Source organism: Phoenix dactylifera, chromosome 18, assembly GCF_051530095.1.
Source record: "Phoenix dactylifera cultivar Ajwa chromosome 18, Ajwa_hap1_PhDact_Kaust_v1.1, whole genome shotgun sequence".
NCBI classification, from domain to species: Eukaryota; Viridiplantae; Streptophyta; class Magnoliopsida; order Arecales; family Arecaceae; genus Phoenix; species Phoenix dactylifera.
This window is the reverse complement of record NC_143207.1, coordinates 2,868,363-2,886,941: the sequence shown is the minus strand read 5'-3', so window position 1 is coordinate 2,886,941 and position 18,579 is coordinate 2,868,363. Positions and strand designations below refer to the sequence as shown.

Below are 18,579 nucleotides of genomic sequence, written 5' to 3'. Positions count from 1 at the left end.
CAAAGCATGCCTACTTTCTGCTAGAAAGAAATATAAATTATTCTAGAGAAAGAGAAACCTATCCAAATAAACTTTACTTTGTCAATTATATATAATTTAATGGTATTTCTTGTAATATAAATTGGACTTTCTACATGGTTAACATGTAAATAACATGATCTAATTAGATCTTACTATCCATAATGTTGATACAGATCTTATGCTTTTAGCATATCCCAATTCAGGACATCTAGATCGTACTATCTTTCCTGGTATCACAAGATATTGACAACAGAGGCCATTTGTAACTCACATATTAATTCATTATAAAGTGGGCCACCCAGTTAAACCTTGCTACAAAAACTGCTGACAAATGTTCCAAAAATAAAAGAAAATGTTATATCTGATCAAGAACGCAATCCATCAAAGAATAAAAGAAATCGCATGTACATCCAAGGTTATTCTGAAAGGTATTTACATACAATATTTAATTTCATTTTTCCTTTGGTCTTAGCTTATCTTTTAGATTTTAGCATGATAGCTTTCTACATTGAACCTTGTTATCCTCCATTATCTAGGCTTTAAAAGTCTAGGAGAATTTCAGAGGGTTGCTATTTGGTTCCATGAGCTTAAATTGTGACTAGTAATGTACTAAAATGTATTATATGATAATGTGAAATGATTATCCGCATAGGACTGATTATAGGGATTCATTTTAGTGGCATACCATGGGAAGACTTAGGAACTCTGGGCGATTGTAGTTACAAACGGATTTGAAGATGCTTGAATTGGTAGATGATGGTGTCTTTGATTGGAAATAATGAATCAAAAAGACAAAAAGTTAAATAATTCGCCATAAATTTGGGGCTTCCAAACTCAGTGGTGCTCTTAAAAATCAATGTTATCTATGGACCACTATTACGTAACTTGACACCCATGGTATGCCGTACTACTCTGTATTGGTGCATACCATACTGTACCATAACTAAATCAGTACGTGGTACAGGGAGTGTACCAAGTGTTGGTACGCCGAATTGATCCCTATACTAGGCATACTGACACTGTGCCAAGATGTTATCGATATGGGATAAGGTATCGAGATTGCGAACCTTGTCATCACCTTTATTTCTTGTTGGATCTATCATTTTATCTACTTTTTGTATTCATTTACTGCTTTATTTTTCTTAATCTCATTCTTTCTATGCTCATGCTAGATATGTTATCGATTGTGGTTATGTGAAACAACGTCAGTACAACCCATCAACTGGAATGTATTCTCTTGATATTGTGCAAATTAGCAGGTATATAATATATACCTTATAAATTATAAATTAGTACTTGCTAGACTACTTGTTTATTCCTTTGTATATGTGTTTCGCTTGTTTACAATGATTTAATAATAAATAAAATTGCTAATGTTGCACCGGTGTGCTTGCAACTTGCATAAAAAAAATAATTAAGTGACATGTAGTGGGTCCTTCCTTGACTATTAACTGCAAGTACTACAGACCACCTGTAATGCAATAGCTGGTCATCAAAAATCAATTCCTAGTCATTTTAAATGTAATGGATGTCAGGATCAAGTTTTAAGGGCATTTGTATTGAGAATAAACTAATGCTTCCGTAAAGGGCTCTTCTTTTGTTTTTTGGTCATGCAGGCCTTTGCTGTGGAAGAGAATAAAAATGGATGATAGGGAGATAGAGGAAGGGAACGAGAGAAAGCAATTAGGGAAGGAATAAATTGGAAGGGCTATCTATTTTGTCCACATAATATTATGTATAACAAGGCAATTGTACTAGGGATAAATTACTGTAATGCCTCTCTTAAGTGGTAGTCTCTCAAATAGGTCTCTCTAGTTTTAAGCATAAGAAAATCCGTGAACATGGGCCGAATACTTAAAAAATAAAGAAGAGTTGAAAAGTTGCCTATGATAGCAGAAAATACTTAGACGATCACATATTCTTAAACTCTTTCCCTTGAGTGTCTAGATGTTGAAGTGATCTATCTTAGAGCAAGGTAAGCAGAATAGATTACGACAGGTGACCAGTATGGTACGGTACGGTTCGTACCATACCGAACTGCGGTATATTGGAACCACGGGGAGGGGGAGAGAGAGGGGCCTAGAGAGGAAGAAGGAGAGGGATAGGAGGGAGAGGAAGAAGGAGAGGGAGGGGGAGAGAGAAAGGGGGGAGAGAGGGGACTCACCTAGCTTGAGCTTCGATGGGTTTGGATGGGCTTTGAGGGCTTCACAACAAGAGAGGTTGGATTTTGGAGGAAGGCTTTAAGGTCTTCATGACGAGGGAGAGACTGAATTTGGAGGAGGGCTTCGACGTGCTTCGAGGGCTTCGCGACAAGAGAGGCTGGATTTGGCGATGAGGGCTTCAAGCGAACCTTGAGAGAGAGGTTGGAGGTGGGAGGGGGAGAGAGAGGTGAGGGAGTGTTCGATGCATGGGGAGGGGGAGGAGGTTATCTAGGGCTGAAAACGGATCGGATATTGATATATCCATATTTGTATCTATATTTTTCAATGAATATGGATATGGATATTAAATGGATATCAAAATTAATATCCATATTTATTCTAAACGGATACCGATACAAATCGGATATTAAGTATATTCATATTTGTTATAAATGGATACAAATACGAATCAGATATTAAAGATATCCATATTTTCTTGATCCGAATACGGATATAAATCGCATACTTTTTCGGATATTAATCAAATTTGAGCAAAATTCGATGATGAAAACTAGCAATAAAGATATAATCATAAAGAAAAGATTCAATTAAAAAAATATAATTTTAACAAGCATTTATCAATAAAAAAATAACAATTTAATAAAAGGTATACTGCTCAAGGTTGCTCGTCACCGAACTAGATGGGATTTATGGCGCCTCCAAGGTATCACATGGCTGTCGCGATTGCAATTGTCGGATGAAACTAAGAAGTGGACGGGATCTTCGAAACTCTAGTTGCTTGAAGATGACGAAGAGGAAAGAGGGACAAAACAGACGAACAAGAGGTTTAAGCCTTTCAGGCGTGCGGGGTGATTTAAAGGATTTTATTCGAATCAGGTATTCCATATTCGGGTTACTTAAGTGACGGTCATCCGATATCTAGATTTTTTTATAGTTTAGGTTTGCTTAATCATTTAATTGGTTTCGTAATTTAACTTAAACTTCTTTTCACTTACCCTTGCTATACGGATAATGTTGCAAATGGGTCGGGTTGACCCATGGCCCGACCCGACCCGATCCGTTTTAGAGGATCCGTGGGTTCGGGTCGGGCTCTAAATTTGGATCCATTCTGTTTTTTGTGTTGGGTCTGGGTTTACTGAATCTCAATCCGACCCGGACCTGACTCGATCCATTTTTTTGGTCAATTTTGGATCGTTTATCCAACGATCCGATCCGACCCGACCCAAACCTGGATTACCCATTTAGGGCCGCAGGCCCATAGGCCGCAGCCACAGACCGTAGGCCCACAGGCCGCAGCTGCAGCCCGCAGGAAAAATCGCTCCGAGCCTCCGACAGTCGGTTTTCCGTGAGGATTGAGGAGTGAGGAAAATATGTATTTTCATCCGGAATGAAGGAAAAAAAAAGATGTGTTGGAGGAACCTTTGCCGGAATTGTGCAGACGAAATGCATACCTAGAGTGGTGAAGGGCGGCCTTGAAGATGGCGAACGCAGAAGGGGATCTGGGTGAAGACGTGTTGGAGGAACCTCGGCGGAGGAAAGTGGGGCTCCGCTTCGAGCTGGTTGGTGGTGGCGACGTGTGCGAGCTTACCATCATCGCGGTCTTGGATTGCAGCTTTGGGCTCTCCGGATGTGTCGACTTGGTGCGGCACTGGAGGCTGCGCTACCTTGGCATCGGTGAATTGCTACCGCTGCCGCTGCCAGAGAAGCTCAACTTCGCACAGCTTCGGGGGTTGGGGTCAGGGCTCCTTTCCACCGCCGCCGTATCCGGATCTCGACGGATCAATGTGCAGAATGCTCTCCCCCATCCCGTTCCCATACCTCCTCTTTCTCTCACTCTCTTCTCTTTGAGTCCCTTTCTCCCTGGGAGTTCGCTCGCTCTCGCTCTCTCACTATCTGTTGTCTATTTGCAGTGCCTCCTTGCGAAGGGAATACAGAGAGAGGGGGGTGGGCGGCCTGTAGTAGAGGACAAAAGGTAGGATGGAACCTTTCAATTAAACCTCTAAAAAAAGTTTGACGGGGGCCTGCAGCAGAGGACAAAAAGTAGGATGGGACCTTTCAATAAAACCTCTCAAAAAGTTGACTATGGAGCTGGCATTATTTACTCGAGGTAAGAATGGACCTGATGAATTTCTGGACCCGGACCCGACACAGACCCGGACCCGACCTGGACTCGAATTTTTTGGGTCGGGTTTGGGTTACACATGGACCCGACCCGACCCGAATGACTTGATGGGTCAAAAATTGTAGCCGTAGACTCGACCCGACTTGACCCAATCTTTATTTGGGTTGGGTCTGGGTCCAAAATTAGGACCTGAACAAGAAACTGGGTTGGGTCAGGGTCACTTAAGATTCGACCCGATCCATTTGCACCCTTATATACGGATATCTAGACCCGGATCTGAATCTAAAAAAATCAGGTATATCTGCATCCTTATCCGTATTTGGGGGATTTTTGAACTGACTATCCGAATATGTATTCGGAGTATCAGAATCTGGCCCAAATCGGATACGAAAACGGATACGGTCGGATATAATTCGACCCACTTTCAGCCCTAATGTTATCATTTCAAAGCGAGCCCCAGAACCATGCTGGTACTTGACTGATCTGGTTAGGTGGTTCGGCATGCCTCAAACCAGCTAATTGACATGGTTCACTAGATCGTGGCTTGAAGTAATGTTCAACTAGTTGTCTCTATTTGAGGTGCCTTTACATATAAACTTTGTGGTCATTTGGCTTAGTATATGAAGTTTTAACTTCATAATTTGATTTTGAATAACAAATTGGTAGTCCTTTTTAAATTATTTTGTTCTTAAATGCTACATAGGATTACGAGCATGGTATGCCGAATAGCCCCAAACCGTTCGATTCGGAGCGTATTGAATCGAATTAGGGAGGAATCGGGACGACTCGGCCCTATTTTTTGAAAAATAAAGAGAATTTCTTTGAACTGGATGGTTTTGAGTAGAACCGGTGCGGATTGCTCAATTTGCATCGGACGAACCGGTTTGGCCCCTCTCTTTCCAATAGTAGAGAGTGGCCTAGGATGGCCTCACGAGCCTTCTTAGGCCTTCTCATTGTTTTCAACCTCCTCTACTTCACCAAAAAATGACTGATTTCAACGATTAAACACTAGATCCAAACCAAAACAAGGTAAGGTGGTTCTCTTCCACTTCATTTCTTCTACTTTTTTTTATAACATCAAAAAATACCAAAAAAATTAGAAAATAAGGAAGGTCATGCCAAAATTTTTGATTTTGGCATGATTTTATGATATGTTATAGATCTATGGATGATCTACACAATAGGACCAAAATTTTAAATTTTTGTTAAATTTGCAATTTTATACATTAAAAATATATATTTGGATTATAAATTAAAAAATAAAATAAACTCCAAAAGTAATTGTGTAATTAGAAGCTTTTTTAGGGGCATGCAGCCTACTCTCAACCTAAATTTGGTGCCCTTTTTTTAATTTAGATGTGATCATCCACACAATGGCTTAGGCCCAAATTTGAATAAAATTGAAAAATAAGCCGCTTTTGATGCATGCCTGCGAGCTGAGAAAAATATATGTGGCATTCAAGATAGGGTTCTACATGGATCTGAGCTTAAATTAATTTTTTTAGAATTTTTATATTTTAAAATTATTTTTAATTTAAAAATTATTAAAAATATCTATTCAATAAAAATAAAAAATTATTTTTATATGTTGAAGTATTTTTTGAAGTAGAAAATAAAATTTTCTGAATTTTTGTTATTTAAAATTATTTTTTAATTTAAAAATTATTAAAAATACATAAATAATACTAGAAATATGAAATATTAGTTCTATGTATTAGATAATTTAGAAGTATTTTATGAAGTAGAAACATTTTTTCATTATAACAAAGTTTCACTATTAATAATTGATATGTGCTTGCTAATTGGCTGGGATCATGAGCAAATGCTCTTGGATCGGCACCATTGGAGGTATAATTGGTGCGACAGAGTTCAAGAGAGGAAAGATAACTATATGATGCGGAGGCATAGATTCAAGCTGCTATTCAGACGAGCCTAGATGATTAGTGGCATCAGGATGAGGTGGCCAGGCATAAAGCTCAATTTGGGCTCACTCTGAATCAAGCGCTGGTTCTGGGATCGGCGAGGCAGATCCAGAGTTTAGGAGGACCTCCTCAATTAGAAAAGCCGTTAGTAGAGGCAGTGGCCGTATTGCATCTATACTAAGGGCTTTTGGCAACAGGAAGAAGTTCTCCAAAGATTTTGTTAGGAGCCACCATCTATGATCAAAATCCACGTCTTCCTTAATAGAAATTTGAAGCAGTAGAGGGTTGACACCTTGCTGAAGGACAAGAAGAAGGATATGAGGCGAGCTATTGGATCTTAGTTCCACTTCAGCCATATCCCAGCGAATGCGACAAACAACACGTATTATAGGTTTGTAGTTCCTCTATACAAGATGCTGGGTCGGGTGTAGATCCTTTAGGACTGAATGACATCTATGGTGAGCTTCTTAACAATAACAAGGAGCTATAGAAGTGGATTTTCTCATATTATAGCAAGTGATCCACATATGGACTGACGGTGATGTGTGATGGTTGGACCGGTTCTATCAGGCGGAGCATCATCTTCTTGATATGCTATGATACGAAGACTTTCTTCCAGAAGTTGATGTTTCGATTAGGTGCACAATGCTATGTATATCCTCATATTGATGGAAGAGGTGATTGATCAGGTAGGAGAGGAGAATGTTTTGCAGGTCATCACTGATAACATGCCACAATTTAAGGCCACTGTGTTGATTTTGATGGAGCACTAGCCACATTTTTTGGCTCTCATTTGCTATATATCGTATCGATTTCATGTTGATGGAGATTGGAAAGATCCATAGGGTGCAACAGACAATAGAGACAGGCCAATCCATCATCGGATTTATTTATAACCACACGAGTTCTATCACTGATGAGGAGGTATGCAGGAGGAGATCTTGAGGCCAACTGTGACAGCTTGCTACTAACTATATTGAACTTGATAGCCTCCTTGAGAGGAAAATAGGCTTGTGTCAGATGTTTGTCAGTGCTGAGTGACATGAGAGAAGATTTGTGAGGGTTTGCACTAAGGGGAGCCATGTGGAGAACTTCGTTATAAGGCAAACATTTTGGCAGTGGATCGAGAAGATAGTGAAGGCTATCGAGCCATTAATGAATGTGGACAGTGAGAAGTAGCTCCAGATGGGCTTCCTATATTATATGATGGAGAAGGCAGAGAATTAGATCAGGGAAGCAGATTCGAAGCATGTTCAAGAGTACAACAATATCATTTAGTAGAGGCAGGACTACCACATGGGTGGAGAGTTGCATCTAGCAGGTAAGCAAGAATATTTAAAATTTGACTGCTTCTATACTTATAAAATTTTACTAAAATAATTACAAATTCTATTGGCAGCTAACTACCTGAACCTGAGGTTCTAGTACACCGTACTTAGGATTGATATGAATGAGAACTTTTTAGTAATCCTGCGTAATATGATCTATAAGATGGAGTCGGATTTAGAAGTCGCGGCCCTTTGTCTATAAAAGGTAAGTTAGTTTAAGCGGCATGCATAAGTTAACTCGTGTCTTCAAACATTAACATATTATAACATGTCTTTTTTTCATAGATGAAAATATTTAGGTGGGCACTAACAGCTTTGGAGTCTCTACGGCTATTGTAAGTAAAAAAACTATGAATTTAGGTATATTAGATATCAACAATAACTATTACTTGACGTTTTAGAGTTAATAATATCTTATATGTAATTTTTTTCCATGCTTTTGCAACTAAAGGGTGGACTCATGTTGATCTGTTGGCGAGATATGTTAAATAGCTAGCCATTCAAATTCTTTTCCAAACGGTTTCCTCGAGTGGCTGTGACCACAACTAGTCCACATTCGTCCTCATCTATAGCAAGCAGAGAAATCATCTGACATAGAGGTGTCTCAATGAGCTTGTATATGTCCGCTACAATTTGAGGTTGAGGCTGAAGTGCATTCAGAAGGAAATGGAGTTGAAGTACATGGATCCAATCCACAATACTTTCATTCAACATAAGGATGACCCCATGATCGGATGGCTTGTGGGCTAGCAACATGAGTTGGAGCTCGATGAGCTAGAATTACCTCCACGAACAGCCACTTGCACAACCATCGAGGCTAGGATGGATGTAGAGTAATGGGCAGATTGCAACATTCTTCGCATGCTTCCAATTGATCAATTACAGCCATAGAGGTTAGTAGGGAGCCGATCATTATATGACTCCATATTTAAGACATCCTTGTAGAGATATATGACCGAGAGTTTGCTTAGATGAGGCTACCACACTATCCAGTCGACTCAATTAGGAGAGCGACATTCATCCTCCTAGCATAGCCGGACAGAGAGAGACACGAAGGAAAAGCAGGTGGATGCTCAGCGTAGTCGGAAAGAAAAGAGAGGCAGTTCCAACTCCAATGGAGAGAGTGAATGAGTTAGTTTACTCAAACTTAGAGATCAGGGAGAGCAGTGATGACAGTTCTGGTGATTATAGATTCGGTGGTCAAGGAGAGTGGAGGATATGAGACCACCATTTATGAGACAGTTGTATGACGGTTTTCTATTCACCGGTGAGTTCTAATTTACACATACTATGCAGGATAAGGATTATGGTGCACGAGATGGTAGAGGCCGTGAGCATATGATTGCATATAGGAGATGGGTTCCGTAAGGTCGTTCAGAGGACATGATGCAACTGTGTATGACCTCGCTTGTGGAGTAAAATTTGTAGACGTATCAGGTTTTGAGTCGTAGTTGGATCATATTACCTACAACTATAGGCAATCTATGATGCATACAGATATGGATACGGTACGTTTAAGGTATTGTCTTTCAGTGGCTACTATCCTACGTAGCATAAAGCACCTTACAAGTCGAATTTTGCTGTCGGCATATTCAGATGAGCCTTTCCATGACTGTATTATCAACTAGAGGATACCTTTCAGAGTCAAAGCTTCAGTGAGTAATTCGAGACCAGTTATAACCCAGAGTGTATACCTTATGAGATGAACGCACAGGATTACAATGCTGCTTGGTTAGAAGGGTGGGCTGATGTGCCGCCTGATTATTCAAATGATCTCGATATCTACAAGAGATATCGCTACTCAATGAGATTTTAGAAATTGATATGTATGTTATACTTTAAATATATCTAATTGATTGTATCGTTATATGTTTTTTATTTAACTAGTTGATTTTAGGTATTTCATGTTGCTTCTCCTGGTGTGCGAAGTTAGGATCACTAGCTTTTTTCTTTACATTTTAGTTTTGGCATGAAAAATGTATAACTGGGGTAACAAACCCAATGACACAGATTTGCCAGTTTTTGCCTCTCTAAGATAGTTTTTTTTTTCAAAACAGAAAAATCACTCCAAAATATTAAGAAGCATTACTTAAGATGTACGATAAAACATCAAAAGACATTAAGAAATATCAAATAAGACTTAAAATCATTCAAAAAACAAAAAAAATTATTACTTTTCATTAAATATTAAAAATTGATTTTTTTTTTGCGTGTCGATACGGTACCAAACTGATACCATGTTGAAACGATAGCCTAAAGTCTCTACCCACATTAGAAAGCTTTCGTTCCCGACCCGATACGAGACTTGTATGGGTCATGGTACCGATTTAGCTAACCTTGATTATGAGGTATTTGTGGAGTCACCAAATTTTAGCTTGTAGGTGGAGTGCATCATAGAACCTTGAAATGGTTATGTAAATGCAATAAAAAGTCCTGTTGAAGTACTTAAGTTTTATTAGGAGTTCTAATAGTTTTCTTTTAATCCTAATGAGTTGCTTTCATTAGAATTCATTATAAATTTAGCAGGATAATTGAAAGGTTAGTTATTGTTTATGATGGTGATCAGGAATAATCCAAATTGAGCTTAACTAGTAAGTTGAATAGCACATTTGAGTGGGTCCCTTTAAGTGCTGTTTGAGTAATTCCTGCACGGATGTCTAATTTATATCAACATTAATCCAGTGGCATAATGTGGATGAAATACCTTACTTTGAAGTTACCACTTAGTTGAAACATTGATATTTTTCATATGATTATTTTGATGAATTGTATGTCATTTAAAATAATTCTCATGGATTTGGTTGCATGTTCATGAGTTTTGTACTTGTTTATTTTGGTTTGGTTTTGCGATAAAACCCTCTAGCTTTATTATTTCTTTTATAATATTAATGCTAGATACCAATACTAATGCATTTATTGCTCGCAAAATTATTTCATATATATGATTTTAGTAGCAATAGCATCATCATGTTATGTGTTTTTAATTTTCATATCAACTGTAACGTTAATCCTAATCATTGTGCCATACCACTACAGCTATTGGTATTGAAACTTAAAAGAGTCCAAGCCAGATGTAAGCCTTAGGTAGGCTCCCAGGCCTAGTTGGTCTCCTAGAGTTTTAGTTATCTATGGCTTAAGTTATAGTTTGCTGCTTGCTCGAGAGCCTCAAAGTGTTGCTTAGATAGGCCTTAGTGCAATCTTTGGTTATTATGGTCCAAAAACACAGTTTGCATAGCATTTGAGGACATATACACCAGGTTTAATATTTTGCAGTGGCATATGCCGTCTGTTTGTCATTGTGCAACCGCATATGTGGGCCTTTTAGCATTGTGCAACCATATATCTGTCCAGTCTTGTGCAGGCCTATATGAACGGGACAGGTTCTAGCTAATGATTTGTTGTATGTGGGTTTCAAACAGGTTGGATACATGTGTATTAACAATGTCAATATAATAATTATGCTATCTTTATTATTACTATAGATCATTGCTCAAGATATTACCACTAAGAATTAAATAGTAAGAAGCAAGCACCAATTACTAGATGTTATTCTTATTATTATTGCTATTATTTGTAAATAATATTGCTATTAGTGTTGTATTTAGTATATTTTATTTATTTTTAAAATGCTAATCTTATAGGCGCCTGTGCATGTAACCCCTTGATTTCCTGCATATATAGCTGCCTTTTCAAAACATTGAGGTTGGGTTTGCATTATATCCTTCTCAGGTCCCTCCAGTAGTTGATTGTTGATGTTGCGATGTTCAGATATGTTATATCTAGAATTGGATTGGTCTGTTACTTGGACTCTGGGATCATTAGGGCATGTATTGCTCTCGAGTTTCATCCATCAGGTCCTTGGGTGGACCGAATGCAAGTCCAACCAGTGCACATGCCCTCTCATGTGTTTTGGTGGGCCATTTTGTCATGTTTCATCGAAAGTCTATGATGGTGGGCATGTGTGGAATTGATAGTGTGTTGGTTCTGTCCTATGCCAGGTTTCCTCAATTCTTAAAACCTGTTTTTTAGTCTGTTCATTGTCTCTTTCTCTATCTCTCTCCATGGTTATGATTCCACCCCATATGGAGAACCAAGTCCTCTCTACTCTGCTGAAGGGGATGTTGGTTTTACCACTGGAAATAACAATCTAAGAAAAGAAAAGAGACATTCTTCTCAGTTTATAACAGGCCAATCTTTGCTCTCGTCTTTGTGGTGCTCGTGTTATGTTTCTAGACCTCATTGCCTGATATTTTATCTGAAGCATGGTTTGTTGAACCATGCCAAATCGGGCGATTAGGGTGTATTGAATTGGAACGGCTGGTTATCGGCACAGTTCATTACCTTGGTTTGAAAGGAGGGAGAGGGAGAAGGAGAGAGGAAAAGAGAGAGGGAGAGGGAGGGAGGAAGGCAGAGGGAGAGGGAGGGGGAGAGAGAGGCCGAGAGAGAGGGAGGGAGGGCTCGGAAGCCCTAATTGTAACAAGGATCCTCTATTTCATTTCGTAATAGGGGATCTTGTTTTGTATTGTTGCCTACGGCAATTTGAAAAATTCAAAAAAGAAATACGGTTCACCCCGAAACAGCATGGTATGGACCGTACCATACTGTGTCGATTGCTGACCGGTATAGGTCCCGATACCGTTTCAACGAACTTTGGTTCAAAACAGTATTGTTGGTCATATTGGAAATATAAACATTCTACTTAAGATTTTTTATGTTTTTATTGATTTTTTCAACCAATATTCCATCATCTTCTTCCATAACTACACATGGCTAAAATTTTTAATTCAATAGTCTATTTGATTTAAAAAAAACTCATTTGATTACTTTAATTCCTATAATCTGTCATAACTCTGCAACTGTGTACCATTCCTTGAAATTTCTAGGATCAAACTGAACAAGCTGCACAATTAAATCAAGCCAATTCCACTTGTGTTTCGTACCTTATTTTATTTTATTTGCCTCAGAATAGAATTCCATTTTATTCAAGAGTTTTCCTTAATGTAATCATCTAAATTCAACAAAAATACTAATTCATCTTCCCTATTTATATCTTTAGTTTGCCTATCCTTATCGTAGCTAATTTGTTCTCTCAAGAAAAATCTTACCATAAATATTATCATGTAGATAGGCATACTAGTTGCATTGCTTCAGTTGTCTTATCACATGTGTGCCCCCCCAACTTCTCTGACCACCCTGTAAAGGCTTTAGCTTGCTGCACCTCTTATTTGGTGCAAGGTTTGAAATATTGCATGCAGGGGCATACCAGTATTGTATGTACTGGAGGACACTCCTTTGTCTTCTCAGGGTTCATCAATACATCTCAGTACAGGATGCTGTACATACTTAGTATGCCTCGGTACCCATGATGTGATCAGTTCAAAGTTCAAACTACGATTTTGATGGACTGCATGGTTTATGCCCAAGTTTCTTGCATAATCCCAAGCCTTGAATATGTGACAGTCCATCTCTTCTGTAATTTTTTTTTATATTTCTTAGTTTTTATTGAGCTGTTTATTATATTTCTTCTCTTTTATCTATTACTATGGATTTATTGATTTTGTAATGTTTTAAAATACAAATTGCATAGGTGCCGACATAAGTGGCTGCATATACCTTGACTGCCTTCATCCATGTGCTTTTTGAAACCTTGGTCTGACATGTTTCTTAGCCTTACTATATTTTTTGTTCATTGACGTCAACATGGTTATGCACTCATGAAACTTAAATTTAACTGACAAGTTTCTTTAGATATGTGCTGCTTACCTATAGATTCTTAAGAAATCATTTACCAACTCTATTGTTATAATCTTAATCTGATTGCACATTTTAGCAGGTAGAGATTTAAAATTTCCATTTTCCTTCAACAATATATTTTTGTAGCGCATTTTATGCAAGTGTAACAATTTTATGGTGCTATTCTTAGGCATCTTACGGTTCTATCTCTTCTTTTGTTGCACCTAATGTGCATATTTATGAGCACTAGTTTTACTGGCTTTGTCGTTCTGCAACTAATTAAGTGTTTGGATGCATCTACTTGGTATTGTAATGTGCATAAAACATAGTGAGATATGTGTTGGTTATTATATGTTATTGCTGGTATTCTTATTCATTACCATTGGTTAGCATGTTCTCAAGAATCCTATGATGTTGAAGGTGAGATCACATGAAATAATGAACCATATACTATGTCCTTGTATATCAGCTGTATACTGCAAACAGATTCAGAAATACTTATGCACATAAATGGCAATGGAGGTGATTACGTATTGTATATTTTTTGTGCTTTAATCTCATTAGAGATATACATGTGAATCATTGGGAACTCATAATAGCTTTCTGTGTAGAGATTAAGAAAATCACATGTGAGAGATGTGTCTAGTAGTAGGTATACTATTTCTTTGGCGTTAAATGTTGTTATCTTTTACTTTTAGTATATTATGATGGAACCTGATATTCTGATTTCTCTACAATATGCTTTTTTGAGTATATAATATAATTATGAGTATCCATATTATTTTAATTCATGTTTGTGTTTGGAGGTGTTATCTATGACAAATTTTTGTACCCTGTGACTCTTTCTGAGATCAGTTTATGTGGTTGTTGAAGCTCAATTGCTAATGAGTTAGAATTGCTGATGTGAATGATTACAGAGTACAAGCCAATCAGCGTGCTGGACGAGCTGGAAGAACTCGTCCTGGCAAGTGCTATCGATTATACCCTGCCTCTGTCTACCAGGAAGAGTTTCTTGATGCAACAGTGCCGGAAATCCAGCGATCATCTCTTGCTGGAAGTGTTCTCTACCTGAAATCCCTAGATCTTCCTGACATTGATATTTTGAAGTTTGATTTTCTTGATCCACCATCACGTAAGAGAAGCTTCATTCTTGTTTTATTTATTTTCTATGAGGCTGTTTGCTTCAATAGCTACACAATAGTAGATACTTCTAGTTGTACATAACCCAGAATACCCTGTGTACTTCTACATATTTTCATGTTATCATTTTTAGTTAAAAAAAATCGCAGATGATGTTTCATATTGCATTGGATTTCTGTCAGACAATTCCAGCATGATAACCAAGGCTGCATAATGTTTCTACAGGTGAATCGCTAGAAGATGCTTTAAGGCAGTTATACCTCATTGATGCAATTGATGAAAATGGACAGATAACTCATATTGGACGAACTATGGCTGGTAACATTCTCATATATATTTATTCACTTTTTTTAGAAAATTATATTTTGATGCTTTTTCAGATTCTTTTTTTAGTATTGGATAATAAGGATTTAGCTTTTGGTTTCAGAGGACATTTTGCCCCAACCAAGGGCTGAAATGTTTCAGATATTTCATTTTGTTTGGTTTCAGAGGACATTTTGGCCCAACTTAAGGCTGAAATGTTTCAAATATTTCATTTTGTTCCATGCGATTAGCCAAAACATGCCGATATTAAAAGACTTCTTTTATTTAGAATATATGTTTATGTATGCATGTATATGTATGTACACATATAAAATATATAATGATCCAGAATTGTAGATGTATAAAAGAGCTCGCAAGATAAGTCTTCTTAATTGTGCATATTGAGTCTATCTACTACAATACTGAATGGTTTTGGTCATTTATTTGATTAATTAATTGAAGCAAATATATGGTGGGTTAAGGTCTAATATTTTGATTGAAAATGATCTATTTTGGCCATTACGGAGCTATCAGCCCTTTGATTTAAAGTTTTTAGCTGTTTTCTTTGGTTTTAGTTAGCGTCTGTTTCCATGGTACTCAAGTTGGAAGTTATGTAAGTCATGACAGTGAACAGCTTCCAAGGGGGGTTTGGTTACTGTTAGCATTGCTAAACCTATGGATCCAACTTAACTAACCATAACCTATATGTGCGACCTAAGAAATTAGAGTCACTTGTAAATCATAATGGATAAAGGACACCCCCATGAAATGTGCATTGCTTCTTGCAGTTGCATTAAAAGAAGCTTACTGAAAGTGGCCCATAATTTTGATCAAAACTGGCCAAGATCCCTCAACAAGCCTCAGTCTCCATAGAGGTGCATATTACAGAGCAATATGAACAACTAAATGCAAAAGATCATCAAAACAATAACAAGAATGTTTATATGTAAAAGTATAATGCTTTATGTTTACATGCATTTAGCTAAGTGGCCACATAATCCCAAATTTGAGAAGAACATGGCCAAATTTTAAGATCCTTGCAAAGTCTACTCGCAATTATGCTCAATAAAAGTCTCTCGTCACTGGATGTGTATATTATGAAATTGAAACGATAGTCAGAAAGAAGACTTGATTATGTGTCGACAAAGTTTGTATTGGCACCGTGTATTGTTGGTATATATTATGAAACGAAAGGATAATAAAATAGGCATGCATTTATGTCTCAATATAGTTTATTTTGGAACTATATTTGGTTGGTAATTGTTGTGATTTTGTACTTGCTTCATGCATTCTACTTTTAACTGCGCCTAAACCTATGAGCAATATAGCAATTGGGAACCTATATAGCACAATATTCTCCAAAATTGTTTAATAACTTTTCTTTGTTACTTTTCTTTTTTTCTTTTTTTCTTTTTGGAATCTTTTCTTGAGTTTTTTTGGACTGGTCCTGATTTCTAGTCTACTACTGCCTAAAGTAAGAAATCCGAAGCTTGCTGAAAACTGAAATCATTAAGTGGTTATCGACGCTTGGTTAAAACATAAAGTGCAATCATATGTTCAAAAAAAATAAATTACTAATGAAAAACTAAATATTTAGAGATTTGTATTTATGAATGGTGGCAATTGAAAATATTAAGTTGTGATTAATACATTGCTATGAAGTGTTTTCTTAAAGCCATTGCTCCCCTTCCCCCCCACCCCTAAGAGAAAGAAAAAAAAGATTTTTTTTTTTTTTGCATTCTGAAACTGATAACTGCCCATTTTGTTCATTCTCGTATTACTAACCGCGGTTCCCGTTAATGTACATTTTGTCCAGAGCTTCCACTGGAGCCTTCACTTTCAAGGACTTTGATTGAGGCAAATGAGCTGGGATGTTTGTCTCAGGCTTTGACCGTTGCAGCAATTCTATCAGCAGAAATTACAATTCGTCCTACTAGAAGGTGGCTTCATGTTCTTGTTCTTGTTCTTGAGACTATTCTTGGGCCATTGTTAATTCTTTGTATTCTATCCTTTTGCTGGCGTATGCTGAAAAATCAGTAAAATAAGTCTTCATTTCTGGACTCTGAAACTCATTTTAGATTTTATAATATGAACAATCCTGGAAAAAATGCAATATCATATTGACTAATGCATTTCATTGTCAATTTTGACCTTAGAAGCAGTTAAAATATGGTTTTAGAGCAACAAAATATCTTCCATATTTCCATATGCCTTATCAGTTTTGCTACTAATACATGGTACGCATGGTTGTAGTGCCATTGCCAATGCTAGTCTTCTTGTTAAGTTTTCAAATTATGCTGGATGATTGAGGAATAGTTGAAGCTATTTTGTCCAAATATCAAAGATCCAATTATAAGATATACTTTCTATTAATTTTATTTTCATATGTTTGGAATAAAAAAGCCAAATAGTTGTGTTGTTTCTTTCTGGCTTAATATATAAACTATGTTTGATTTCCAATCATTTTATCATTTAAACAAAATTTCCAAACTTTTTTAGGAACTATTCTAAACTGTAATAATCTTATGTGTAGTAATATTTATATCACAAAATATTTGGAAAAAAGACTGAAATTTGAACAAACCATTCACTTCAGAGGTCGGGAATGATTTGTCCAAAAATTGAAATAGGAACACCTTGGATGAAGAAAGCTAGCATTCCACACAACTCAAGTGTGCAAATTTGATGAGATAGTAAAACTCAAATGATACGTAGTTGCATAACATAACAAATGCAGGATTTGCTTGTCCTACTTCAGGATGGACTTCACTGGTCCTTGTTGCATTAATCTCATGTTCTTGACCTATTGGGCCATTTGGAGAAAAATGATTCTAGGAATACTAATAGCTCCGGCTTCCATGAGACTGTTACTAGAGTTTCTTAAAGTGTAACTCGCCTTTGTCTTTTAGAAATTTCTAAAGCAGCATCCATCAATGCTGAGTAGGGGTGCAAATGGGTCGGGCCGGGTCGGGTTCTGAGTGACCCCGATCTGATCCGGTTTTTTGTTCGGGTCATAATTTTGGACCCAGACCCGACCCGGTTGAAGATCGGGTCGGATCGGGTCCGGGTTGGGCTTGGGTCTGGGTCGGGTCGGGTCTGGGTCGGGTCGGGTTTGGGTCTGAATCGGGTCCACTTTCTTTGTGCTTTTGGAAAGGAATTTGGGCAAATCTAATTTGGTCATATCATAATTATGAGGTGCTAGGTGACCCATGACTTGAAAGACTTGCAATTGACCTCCAGTCAAAACAGATGACCCATGACTTACTAAGTCGGTCTGCAAGCCAAATTTCATATCACACTACTTTTTATCTATATGACTGATTGGACGAAACTTGGTGTCTCCCAGCCCTCCCCCCCTCACGAGGACAAAAAAATCCCAAACCTTCCAAAATCCAATTCCATTGCAGAAAACTGGCATATGACCCATATTCAGTTCAGTGTTCCCTCACTTTCTCTCTTCAAAAGTTAAAAGAAACAAAAACCAAAAAACAGAAGGAAAAAAAAAGCCAGCTACCGAGACACCAGAGGTATCAACAGTCTAATAGATCGAGAGAGAATCCTGATGGGCCAAGGTTCCTTTGGATTCTGTGAACCTATGCTTGTTGCTATCCTTCCACGCTTGAACCCTACTCCCCTTAGGGCTTTTCCTCCTCTTTATTTTTTTTTTGGTACAAAGCTTTCCCTCCTCATTGGCTGGCATTTCCCATCCCTTAGCGAGCAAGCTAACAAGCTCCTAAGAAACCTATATCTCCTTCCTATCTGCCTTGAAAACCCGCCATTAATTCACTTAAAAATGACTAATAATATCACGACCCACATACCGAAAAAAAAGAAAAGGAAAGACTCTT

The 18,579-nt window shown here is 37.5% G+C and overlaps 1 protein-coding gene across 10 annotated transcripts in view; it reads left to right on the top strand.

Annotated features, from left to right (window-relative positions):
* LOC103719076 (RNA helicase family protein) overlaps positions 1 to 18,579 on the top strand; it is a 65,858-nt gene that overhangs the window by 19,468 nt on the left and 27,811 nt on the right. For 6 of the 10 annotated variants that reach the window (XM_008808148.5, XM_088714161.2, XM_008808147.5 and 3 more), the window contains 4 exons: positions 1,194 to 1,280; positions 14,206 to 14,420; positions 14,654 to 14,746; positions 16,548 to 16,671. In XM_008808148.5, coding sequence (XP_008806370.3) covers positions 1,194 to 1,280; positions 14,206 to 14,420; positions 14,654 to 14,746; positions 16,548 to 16,671 — 519 coding nt within the window. The remainder of the gene's footprint in view (positions 1 to 1,193; positions 1,281 to 14,205; positions 14,421 to 14,653; positions 14,747 to 16,547; positions 16,672 to 18,579) is intronic. The other 4 variants (XM_088714158.2, XM_017845708.5, XM_088714162.2 and 1 more) reach the window with 1 other exon arrangement.